Source organism: Mesocricetus auratus, unplaced genomic scaffold (assembly GCF_017639785.1).
Source record: "Mesocricetus auratus isolate SY011 unplaced genomic scaffold, BCM_Maur_2.0 Super-Scaffold_6730, whole genome shotgun sequence".
Classification (NCBI taxonomy): domain Eukaryota; kingdom Metazoa; phylum Chordata; class Mammalia; order Rodentia; family Cricetidae; genus Mesocricetus; species Mesocricetus auratus.
In genome coordinates, this window is record NW_024429184.1 from 70037798 (window position 1) to 70050922 (window position 13125).

The 13125-nt window shown below is 39.8% G+C and overlaps 1 protein-coding gene across 1 annotated transcript in view; it reads right to left on the bottom strand.

Moving 5' to 3' along the window:
* Positions 1–3703: 3703 nt before the first annotated feature.
* Positions 3704–13125, bottom strand: part of Ubxn2b (UBX domain protein 2B) — a 35691-nt gene continuing 26269 nt past the window's right edge. Inside the window, exons 7-8 of the mRNA XM_005066729.4 lie at positions 11313–11474; positions 3704–9915 (exon numbers count right to left, since the gene is read on the bottom strand). Coding sequence (XP_005066786.1) covers positions 9753–9915; positions 11313–11474 — 325 coding nt within the window. The 3' untranslated portion in view covers positions 3704–9752. The remainder of the gene's footprint in view (positions 9916–11312; positions 11475–13125) is intronic.

Sequence of the window (13125 nt, forward strand, 5' to 3'; positions counted from 1 at the left end):
CTGCTTTCTCCTTGGAGAGGGGCACTGGCTTACACAGAGAGAGCCACCTGAACTCTTAGGTCTTCATGAGGGGACACTGGCTTACACAGGGGGAACCTCCTGAACCCCTAGGGTGTTGGGGAATATTATTTTGAGGTGTGTGACTTTTGTTTATGCTATATTTGTTTAACTCTGTGAAGTTGTGATTCTTTGCCTGTCTAAACACCTGGTGGTCTAATAAAGCACTGAATGGTCAAAATTGAGGCAGGAGCAAGGATAGGTGGGGCTGGCAGACAGAGAGGATAAATAGGAGAAACGAGGAAGAGCTCAAGGACAGGAAGATATGAGGGGCCAGCCATCCAGTCCTGGAGTAAGAGTGAAAGTAAAATTTATAGAAGAGAAAGATAAAAGCCCAAATGAAAAGGTAGATGGACTGAACTAAACTCCTGGGATCCAGTGACAGAAAGGGAGGACTGATGAGCAAAACTGGGCTGGTTCAACTCACAGAAACAGCTGACCTGAACAAGGGGAGCTCTTAGACCCCAGACCCTAAACTGATGGCTATGTGAACAACATGGGACTGATCCAGACCCCCTGAATATAGGTGTCAATGAGGAGGCCTTGGCAATCCATGGGGCCTTGGGTAGTATTTCTCCCTGGCACACAAATGGACTTTGGGTGACCATCTCACAATGAGGGATGCTCTGTCAGCCTGGACTCTTGGGGGAGGACATAGGCTGCCATGGATGAAATGACAGAAATTGGAGGTCCTCCATGGAGGGCCTCACCCTCCTAGGGGAACAGAGTGGGGATTGGGTCGGGGGCTAGGGGCCCTGGTGGGGGGGCAGGCTAGGAGGGGAGCTGGGATTGACATGTGAAGCTTGTTTCTAATTTAAATATAAAGGGGGGGGGGTAGATGGGTTAACTTAAGAAAAGCTGGAAAGAAACAAGCCAAGCTAAGGTCAGACATTCATAACTAAGAATAAGCCTCTGTGTGTTTTTGGAAGCTGGATGGTGGGCCCTTCAAAAAGCCTAAAAGAATAACAAACATCACAATCCTCAGGCCTTGCTGAGGGGCACTGGCTTCCACAGGGAGAGTCTCCTGAACCCACAGGCCTTGCTGAACTTCCTGCTTCTGCTATGACCACCTGTCCAGTCCGGTTACCACAGTTGTCCATTCCTTCTTGAACCTAAGCATAGAGCTTTCTGTGGGAGGTTGAGTCTTTGTATTTACAAGTTCCTGTTATATAAAACCTCTAGGAAGCATGGTCAGTCTTTTGCTTTAGGAGTCAGCTGTGAGCCTTGTGTTGGGGATATCTTATCTTTCCACCTCCAATTACCCCAAAATGTAGAACAATGTAAGACAAACCACACCCAGAATGGGGCAATTGCTGACATCCCATTTAATCTGAAAGTCATTTAGCTTTTCTCCAGGGAAATGTTAAGGATATTTATTCCTCTTACTTTTCCAGGTTCTCAGAAAGGCTATATGAAAATAATGTATGGAGAAAGGATTTGAAGTTACTATTATTTGAAGGTACATCTCCATTTAAAAAATTAGATACCCTTTGTGCTTTTAGCATAAACTGATTTGCATAATTGAGCCACACAGAATATGCTTAATCTGTAGAGATTCATCAGGTAAACACACATTTGTCAGTTGGACTGGCTCTGATGCCAGTCTAATTTTATATGTAAAACTGTTCTTGACAGACAGCATGTCTGTCACACAGCTTTATAACCCTCAGTGAGTGGCTTATCAGCCAGCTCTGCCCTGCCTCGTCCCTGTCGTTGGCAGCCCACAGCTGGCTCCTCTTTACACATTTCAGGATGGAACTTATTGTTCCAAGAGATTTCCAGGAATCTAAAAGCTTAGGGAAGCATATTTAGAAGTATCAAAAGGGTTTGTAATACAGCTTGATGACAGCACATGCCCAGGATGCACCAGGTTAGGGTATAATTCCCAGTTCTAAAAACAAAGCATAGGACACACAAAGATGCTTTAAACAGGCAGAAGAAAGAATGAGTGGAAATGAAAGTTTCTAAGCTGGAGAGTTATACAATCAAAACAAAACAGTCAGTTCCCCATCAATGGGGACTGGGAGTTTAGGCATGTACAGAGTAAATGCAGGCATCTAATATTATTTGCGGTATAAAGAATGAACAAATATACTTCTCCATATATTTAAAAGTCACTAAGTAAAATTTAGCTTTGAAGAGTCATTCATAAACGTAAAATTGAAACAGATTTGCACATATGAAATAAAAATGCATAAACTGTACTTCTCAAAATAATTCCAAGAACCCCGAAATGCATGTATGTTTGTAGATGTCATTATCTGGTTGCTTGGAAACCAGTTAACTCCAGGTCATTTCTGCTGCCTCTGCTTGTGTGGGAGATTGCACAATGGAGTGAATTCAAAGAATAAAAACAATACACAATGAAAGTAAGAAGTCTCTTCACAAGTGCAGCCAATTAAGAGTGGATCCAAAGTTAACAGCTGCTCGAGCTGGATTACATCAGAGATCTGGGTGCCAAATGTAAGTCTCCACTATCATCTCATGTTTCAGGGAAATCAATAGTTATGTGAAATCAGTAAAGTGAATAGGTATTGCCATAGCTTTGAGGTCTATATAAAGATATAAACTTAAAAGTATCAGACTACATGATGGTGACTAGCACCCCTTTGGTGGCTTTTAAGTAAACAAATACAAGTGTTTCAACAGGTTGAGGACTTTGCATTAGATCTAGCTACAGAGGTCAGAGCTCAGTCTGTGAACAGAAAGTTTTAATGAACAGATCACCAGGGAGAACAAAGACAAGGAAGTACAGATAGAAAAAAAATTCCATGGGACCAGCAGCACATGCCTATAGCCACCGACTGGGACTCAGAAATGTCTAGGCATTTCATGCTGTTAGCTGCCCAGGAAGGCATTGGCTGGGTGTTTCTACCCATTACCATGGAGGAATGGTTCAGTACTGTTGTGGTTTGAAAGAAATTGACCCCCAAAGGGAATAGCACTATTATGGCCTTGTTGAAGGAAGTATATCATTGTAAGGGCAGGCTTTGAGGTTTTTTCCTAACGTTTCACTCAACGTGACAGTCGACTTCCTGTTGCCTGCAAAATATAGCATCTCAGCTCTAAGACCATGTCTGCCTGCACAGTCATGCTCCCTTCATGAAAATAATGGACTGAACCTCTGAAACTGTAAGCAAGCCACCCTCACTCAATTAAATGTTTTCCTTATAAGAGTTGCTGTGGTCCTGGTGTTTCTTCTCAGCAATAAAAACCCAAACTAAGACAGGTACTTTACTTAAACTATGCTACATGTGCAGCTAGTCCTGGAAATGAACCAAGATGGCACTTCTAGAATTTATTCCCCTTTCAAAACCTAATAAAACTACAAACATTTGCTATCACTGGTATCTGTTCTTGGTAGATTCTCAATCTGTTTAGAAACATAAATGTATACATTATCCCAGTGTCCAGAGAGTCACTAACTTACTATTGAGCCATTCCCAGCCACTCTTATGTATGGTACTGCCACAGGATCTAGGGATCTCGTGAATCAAAGTCCTGCACTGTCTCTAAAGCCATGCAATGACAGCAGTGTTAGGAGACACGAACAGAGGTCAAGTTACTAAGACATCAAGGACAGCTCTCAGGATAAGGGGGCTATGGAGACAGGGGTATCAGGCTGAGGCACAAAAGGAGGCTTCTCTGAGGAAACTGTATTTATTAAGGAAGCTGAGGCCAGGACAAGCCATACAATACAATGACATTAACATTCCTGCAGAGAACCTTGATCTCAGTAAGCCCTCATAAGTGATAACCCACACACCTCTAAGATACATACTCCTCACTGAAAATGAATGCATACATGCTTAATACTAAAGGATATAAGACCAGATTAGTTTGAGTAGCTCTAAAGTATCTATGTAGCTATGTGTACAATATTTCAAATACTACCATCTAATTATAATATGTCTTGAAAGGGCATTCCTAGACTCAGTATTATGCATTATTATAAAAACATAAAAACACTGTATTTGCACACATCTTTATTATATGAATAAAAATAAATACCTCATGCCATGGAATGTTGAACTTAACATTAATCTATAGAATCTATATAAAACATGAACATTTGTTTAAGAACTACTTCTCTTACAGCTTTCAACTTGAGTAGAAATTCAAGGCTACTGAAACCAGGTCATCCACCTGCTCTCAACTATGCTCACACTATGACGTGCAAGCCCATCACTTCCTGAAAACCTGTACTGTTGGCTAAAAATGAGTTATTCTTGAGATGACTAAAAGTGAGCTATTCTTGACCCTAAAATAAAAGTGGCAAGGTTAGCAAGGACATAAGACTTTGTCAAAGAGGTAAACATCAAAAATAAAATGAGGAAGATATTACATATGAAAACAACACCAAAGAACCTTCTGTAATAAGTATCTGAAAGATACATCTAAATGTACATTATGTGGAGAATGAAAGTACAAACCAAAGTCAGAGGCATAAAAACGGCATTAGCAGTCTTTTTTAATGCTCCAGTATTCAGATACACTGCTACCAAGCCAATGCCAACTCCAGGGGAAAGAGGAAGGATAGCAAAGATTGTTTAGAAAAAAGGCAGTTGCCACCCACCTTTAATCTCTTGGCCCTTTTCGTGGTGCTAATTAGCACACAATAATACCTTAACTTGCCAACAGAGAAAGGATTGTGCTACTAATTCTGTGCAAGGTCTTTAAGTCCAGCCTACTGAATTACTAGTCATTTCTTTGTCTTGCAATAAAAGGGAGCGTGTTGATACAATCAATCAGTGGTGACTCACTAGCTTGCCTTCTTGATGCCTGTCATTTCAGGAGCTCCCTCTGCAATCAACAGCAGCATTAGAGGGAATTCTTAGGATAGCTGCGGAGGAGTAAAGTGATTGAGTTTCTTCCCTTCCTATGTAAACATTTATCTGAAGGAAAAGAGGTCATCACGTCCAAACTGTCTAAGGAGCACGCTCCCCATGGCCCCCAGCATGGCTCTGCATTCTTTAAGAGGGGAAACTCCGAAGCTTCATGCTATCCTCTGTAAGTCACATAGGCCATTGTTTCAGGCTATGTGAACACAGAGGCACACACACACACACATTCACATATGCATTGGGGCTTTATAAACTCTTTAATTGAAATTAGACGACACTAAATATCTTACAGATTATAAAAATTTCTTCAGCTTTTGGCACTATTAACCAAATATGTATGTATTAACATGGATACAAACTCTTAAGGGGAAAACTGAATGCACCTTATTATAATATACTTCATGACAATGTTTTCAGCAATGCATAGGGGCAAACAGTCAGGAGGCATCTGAATCTGTTTGTGTGCTAGAATAAAATCAGAAAAACTCACAGGAAACTCAGGCAACACTGCCTTAGCTAAGGCCCTCTCTACCCCCAAACGAGGGGCAATTAAGCACATTAAAGGCTCAAGTTCAAAGCAACTCAGTCACCCAGTGAAATCATACTGCACATCAAGGATAATCTAAAAAACATATTTAACAAGTTTCAATGAAAACATTATTTGTAGGCAGATACTGCAAACTTTTTTTCTACATAATCATTTAAAACTACTGTTCTTGGACACTGATCTGACTACTCATTGTGCCTCCTTGCTGTGTGATGATGATACATTTAAAAGGTTACAGTAGAAATGAATTCTCGATAAAGCCTGTACTATCTGTGAAAGTACTTGTCATCATGGGGGCATTCAATTGTCCTAATATACACTTCGGTCTTTTGGAAGACTATTATACACAGAAATGGCAGTCTTTTTTTTTTTTTTTTTTTTTAGCATTTGCAGGTACTTAATACAACTGATAAGAAAGATGCAAGAAAAAGTCAACTTATTTTTCAAGGCTTGGATATTTTTTTCTGTTTTAAAAACAGGTAATGCCCTTTTATTTACAATGATTAAGGTATTATTAATCCTTTTCTTGTATGTGTTGGGGACACACACACACACACACACACACACACACACACACACACACACACACACGAGCATGGAAGCTCATGAGTGTGCCTAGAGGCCTGAAGTTGACACCACACGCACCACGTTTTCTTGCTGTACTTTATTGAACCAAGGGTGGGTGAGGTGGGTGGGGTGGGGGTATGGGTGGTGGTGTGGTGTGCTGGTATCTTGTTGAATCTGAAGCTACCCCATTTAGTGTAGTAAGCACTGGGTTGCAGAGATCACCTTTGCCTGCCACATGCTGAGACTGAAAGAGGCCATGGGGCCTGCTAGGCTTTCCGTGGGTCTGGGTGAGTGGTCTCCTCACCTCTGCTCTGGGATTCCTGGCAGGTGTTCTCACCTCTGCTCCATCTGCTGATTCCATCCTTCCAGCCCTTACTTTTCTGCACCATCTTGAATGGCAGTTTACCTGTTTTTTTTGTTTTTGTTTTTAAGGCAGTCTCACACTGTGTAGCCAAGGCTGGCCCCTAGGTCACAGTGATCTTTCCTTAGGTCTGACGTGGTGATATCAGGCATGTATGTCCACAGCTGGCATTGGTAATCCTTTTAAACTTCAGCTGTTATCCTAATTGTGTTTAACAAAGGAGAAAGGAGCAGGGTTGGTTCTATATTGTGAAGGAAAAGATTTTGAAGTCTTTTTTTTTCCTATATGATAGAGAAAATTCTCCATAGAGATCTTGTAGTAACACTAGCAGTATTTAAATCTTAGCTCACAGGTAACTATAGTCTTTAGTCTTAGTGCTTAGGAGGCACAGGCAGGCAGATCTCTGTGAGTTTAAGGTCAGCATGGTCTACATAGTGAATGCCTGACCAGCCAGTAATATATAGTGAGACCCTATCTCAAGAAAACAAAACAAAACATAAATTCCAGTTCACTTCCTTGCAATAACCAGAGATCTCTAGGTGTCCTACAGCACATCTTAGCCAACCAGGAGGGAGTAGGGTCGGCTGCTGGGACAATTCCAGTTTTGGATTACATGTGGCCTCAGTGTGGAGGCCAAGGCAGTTCTGAGGACAATGACAGACGAGTCAAGACTGCCTTATTCAGAGTGTTAGAAGAACAGGATACAGCTGGAGAGGGTCAGAAGGGAGTTAATACTTGATAGAGAAAACCTAAAACACCAAAGAGTATCTAAGTGGTCATGAACAGTCTTTAGAAAGCGATGACATTAAAAGTCCTACTACTGAGGGCTCAGAGAATGAATGACGAAGCCATTGATGGAAAACTGAAGCTTGGCTTAGTTGCACAGTTATGTGCAAAGCAGAATTTGTACATGATAACCTTAAGACTAAGCCGGAATTTTCAGGTAAGCTTTAACCTGTTTTATTCTTCCTAGTTGTAGTATAAAGTTTCATAGTAAATAGAAACACCATGTGAAAAGGTGATACATATATATAAAAAGAAGCTAGGGCTTAGTGGAATTCTCAGTTTGCCAATCAACAAGCACTTAAGAAAGGTGTTTTAAAAATGGCAATACTGTCAGGAAAGCCCGATGTATAGAAATGAGGTTGCGGCTGTACATCCCTTATATAACACAAAGGGCTGGGAATGGCTCAGTAGCTAGTGCTGGCCAAACTGACTGGGTAGGACAGCTGCTCACAATTCCAGCACTCAGGAGGTAGAGACAGGGAATCCCTGGAGCATGCTAGCCAGACTAGCTGTACCAGTGAGTCCCTGCCTGAATGGATAAGGTGAAAAGAGATGAAGGGAGGATCCCAACATCAACTTCAGGCTTCTCCCAAACACACATCTAAACAGGCACACAAACATGCACACCACGCATGTAACAAAATGGTTTGCATGTTCAGTCACGCAAAAGGCTCTCAAAGAGATCATGAGTGTGACACAGCTGTACTTTCTCGGAGAAACTAAAAATAAGAGATGGGATGATTTCTGTTAGTAGAACGACGTTTGGGAGAGCTCCCTGTTCAATGGAGCTAACCTCTATGGCACACAGATCATTGAGTTTCTTGACAGTGCTGCTATTGTAAAATGAAAGACACAACACAGGATGAGAAGAAAGCTGCGTGGCTTCTGTAAAAGGAAGATGATGCAGACACTCAAAACTCAAAGGACTAAGTTACGAGAGCTACACATTAATGTTGGGCCGTAAACATTGATGGGATGTCTGGCTGGATTTGCAAGCTCCTCGGTAACAGTGGCTCCACTTTTGACTGTTTCCTGCCTTTTACACATCAATGTTTATAGCTTAGTTTATCGCTGTCCTGACATTTACCTGTGAGCAGATAATTCATTTTTAGTGTCACAGGCAGAGAGGAAATTTCCACTTAATTTAGATCATCTTAATGAGAGTTGGGATTTCTGAACCAATGAAATGCAGATAAGGTTTTGGACTGAGTCCATGTGATATGCTGAGATTTCTGAGCACCTCTGAAGAGATGGGGTGAGTTTATTTGGGTAAATCAGAGATAGTGTGGGCTGTGGTCAGCAACCATATTAATCCCCTCAATCTCATGAAGGTGTAACTGAAATGGGAAAGAGCAACTCTGAAGGATGATTAAGGTGACTATCAAGTTAACATTCGGAGATGATCATGTGCATCCTCTCTCATCTTATAGTCCTCGAACTGAGAACACTGTAATTACCAAAGGCTCAGAGGGATGCAAGTGCTGGCTGTTAGATGAGGGAGGGATAGCACCATGGGTAAGGAACACAGGTGGCCTCTGGAGGCTCAGCAGCTAGGGAATGAGTCTCTAGAGCCTGCATGCAGTCTTACCAACACCTCGATTCTAGCACACAGAATCTTGTTTTCAATTTTATCCTACACAATTTTAAGATAATAAACCTGTGCATATCAGTCACAAATTCTGTATTTTCTTATGTCAATAACAGAAAATCACACGGAAATGGTGACTAACAATAGAATGATGTCTAAGGGGGAAACATACTTTTCTGTTGTTCCGGATAACAGCCCGCATCATTCAAGACATGCCTGGATAAGGGAAACACAAACACCTTGCTGGTAATTTTTGCTCCAGTCTCTCAGACTGAGTTCATACACTGAAGAATACATTGGTTTGCACATCTACAACAGTGTTTCTATGTATGTGTCCCCTCTTCTGTGTTCACTATTAAAATGTTAATGAACCAAAACCAATGAAAGTGCTCAAGGCAGGTTCTGCAAGGACAATACTTTCTTGATTTTAAAGTGCAATTTTCATGAATTCTCAAGAGCTGATGACTTTTACATCTATTAAAATTCAGTTTATGAGCTGTGATTTTATAAAATACAAGGCCAAAATATATTCTGTGATACTAATATAGTTCAAACAATATGTGAAAAGAATACACAAAAATCTTAATTATTGTATGATCAAACAATTTCAAGATCAGAGCAGACACTCTGGTATATATTACAGAAAAGGGATCCAAACTGGCTACTGGTCATCACTGCATTAAAAAACTTGAGTACATATTTTACCAAATGCATTTATCAAAAGGGGTTCTATTCATTTAATCTGAAAATGGTATTACACTGACACTGAGCATATAGTAAGTTAGTTGACCTAGATGTTTACAGCTATCAATATAAGCCAGCTCTGCAACTAAAAATTCAAACATCCATAGTCTAAATTTATCTAGACACAACACTGGAAGACAGAGCAACAACAAAAACAGATTTATCTGAATAATAAAATAAATTGGTAGTTTTTATCCTAGAAGTATATTTTTACTAATATGTACAACATTACTTATTTCTACATGGGTTGGAGCAATACTATTTTAGCTGTTGGAGTATCACGGTATTAAGAATATCTGCTTCTTGTAAGGTCAGACTTTCATCTGTTAGCTCTTTACTTGGAAACGAAGTCACAAGAATAAAGTCTGTTGTTGCAAATTCAGGACGTGACTGTATTATAAAGTCTCGGACATCCAAAACCCTGAAGGAATAAGTAAAAATAGTTTATTGTAACAAGGGCACATTTGCATGCAAACTTTTAGTGAAAATCTTCACAATAAAAATTATATAATTCCAACTTTTGCTTAAAGGTACTATAACTTTCTTTAATTTACATTATTTCGATGGGAAAATTCATCACATTTTGAAAGAAAAAAATAATTCTGGAGTATACATTTGTAGTAAAACAAAAACAATCTTTAAGTGAATTATGTATAAAATAAGAATGAACAATATTGCTATATTAAAAGTATGTCTCTGGGCTGGAGAGATGGATCAGTGAGTTCAATTCCTAGCAACCACATGGTGACTCACAACTATTTGTAATGAAATCTGGCACCTCCTTCTGGCCTGCAGATATACATGCAGGCAGAACACTGTGTACAAAATCAATCAATCAATCAATCAATCAATGGATAAATCAATAAATCAAAAAAAAGTATGTCTCATTGTTTTTAAAGTAAAAACTGTTGGCAGCCTAGGCCTCTAAGCCATTTGTGTGGACACTGGACACGATGTACCTAACACTGAATCGTACACGTGTGCGTGGGCACCCATATGTATAAAAGCTAAGTGTGGCAGTACAAGCCTGTAATTCTACCTGTTTAAAGGCTAAGGTAAAGATCACTGACTTTAAGGCTAGCCTAGACTACACAGTCACACAGCAAAATCCTATCATTAAAAATAGTAACAAAAAAAGAATTAAAAAATTATTCTCACATATACCTAGTAACTTAACTAAAACCAAAAATGCACAAAGAGTCTTATAAACAGTGAAAAATAAGAGCACTACTATATGCAGGAAAAACATTTATATTCAAATGAGTATTAAAGAGAATGAAGCAGCCTATTAAAGATACTGCACCAACAATACAAACTACTTACACCATTTATTTACAGTATGAAGTTGCTAAACAGAAAGTTCTGATTAGAACTTCATAAACTTTGTTTGAGATAATGTCTTATTATGTAGTTCAGACTTACTTCAAACTTGTACTTGGTTTGAGCTTCCAAATGATGGGATTAGAGGCGTATACCACCATCCTAGTTTAAAGTTTATATTTTAACTGAGGAAGTCCCAATAGGATCACACTATCTTGAATCTGAATCCACTTGATACATGATACAGTTTTAGTTACAATGCATGCAAAACTACAGCTCATATCTTTGAGTTGTCTAAACTTGGACTAATGGGATAATTTTCAATGATTATTAGTAGCTATTTGATTTATTGTAGGTAGTTCCCATCCAAATATTCTCTGTCAAAAGCTTTCTTCGCAAATGTAAAGAACTTCATCTATTCCTTATGCTTTGTGCAGTTTTCTGTGGGTGAGCAGCAGTACATGCACACAGAGAGCCCTGGCTGCTGGAGCAGCTTACCGGTGTGTGCTGTTGAATCGTTGTATCAGGCGACTGCCATCTGCCAACCTGATCTGAACTTTCGTGGTGGGCACTGAATCATCAATAAGAACAGTCGCATTAAGTATTGATTTATCTTCTTCTTCTGGGGAGGAAGGAGTACTGATGATTTCAGGTGTAAGGCTAAGAAAGAAGAATTTCAGAATCAGAGCACAGACTGAGTACGTAGTACACAGGACACAAGGAAGGCGGTCAAGACTCTGCTCTTGAGTCAGTTGTGTCGTCATCCCTCGCAGGACTTCCCTAGCAAGACCATGCTTCCTTCCAGTGTTCTCTACTGCTTTGGCCTCTTTAATTATATTAAAAGTAGTGTGTGCCTACGTTTCCTACTTATTAATCCCAGACCTCTCAGAAGCGTAGCTGCATTTTCTCCAAATTCATCTCTAAACTTTCCTTACCCTGTTTACCACACAGTTCAGGAAGAAATGAGAAACCAGAGACTTACTGTCAGCATGCCAAGAGTATAAAGAAAATATATTCCAAATCCCAACTATGTTCTAACTGGATGCACTTGAGAAACAACACCCACCTTGTCTAATTCAGTAAGACTGTATTCTGTAATGCATTTATTATCCCATGATGTCCCTCAGGATAATGCTGAGAACTAAGAACTCAAGAGCTACTTTTGCTTATAGAATCAGAACTGAACTGTTACTTTAAAACATTGTCAATACTATTTAAAAACCATATGACTTAAGTAGATACTGCTTTGCAAGAGAAATAGCTCCAAGCTGTTAGTGAGAAATGAAATTTTACTCATTTCTCACATTTATTCATTTTTCACATAAATTCTCATTGAAGCTTACTAGACAAAGCACCTTACCATTTGATCTTGATTATCAGTGATTTGATTGGTTTAATAGCTTCTAATATCATCAGGATGATCAGATACAAACTAAAAATTATGGTGAAAAGAGCTCTTTCAAGAGTAAAACAAATTTAACCAAATTTCTTTAGTATCTTAAGGGAGTTTCCCCCATGTATTACTTTATAAAGTGCCTGCTATGAGCATAAGGGAATGACTCTTCCTTCTATCCAAACTTTCTCCCAAACTGTCATATGGCAAGATAGTAAAGTTAACCAACCTATCTTTACTGAAAACACTTGCCTGCCTCTTCCTCACCTCCAGATTTAGAACCAATCTGAGAAAATGTATGGTAAAAATACACAAGAGGAAAAAACATATAAATTACTATATAAAGCCTTACACAGTTGTATTGTCAAACTTAGCACACAGGGGAGAGAGATGAAAACCAGATAGGAGGTGCAAGAAGACCCAGGATGTTCTTCCCATCAGTAACCATGCACATATGTGACCAACAGTGACTTCGAGTTAGCTATCCCTGAGCTATTGCCTGAGTCCTTGTCTGGTGGAAGAGAACCGCTCTATTGTACAGATTAACCGCAAGGCACAAGGGCATTTCAAGTTAGGTTTCCACACCACCTAAAGGAGGCTACCGAGAAATGAGAAAGCTGACTTGGCTCTATCCTATGACATTAACTGCATAATGGTGTTTCCATCATCTAATACCTTCTAGGAAAAATTCTTATCAGGCAGGCAGGCGTCTTCTGAAACAAGAATGAAGTACAACGAGGAAGGGAACCTCGGTAGAAAGCACCTGATGTATTCCCTTGTGAGAAGCAAGTGTGTAGAAATGAATTATTTACAAACTGGAATGGATGGACTTTCAGAACAGGTGTGGCAGCTGTATCAGTGGAAAAACTCTGACTCAGAGGTGGACTAGAACCCTGCCCCAGGCCAAGCTCAGCACTG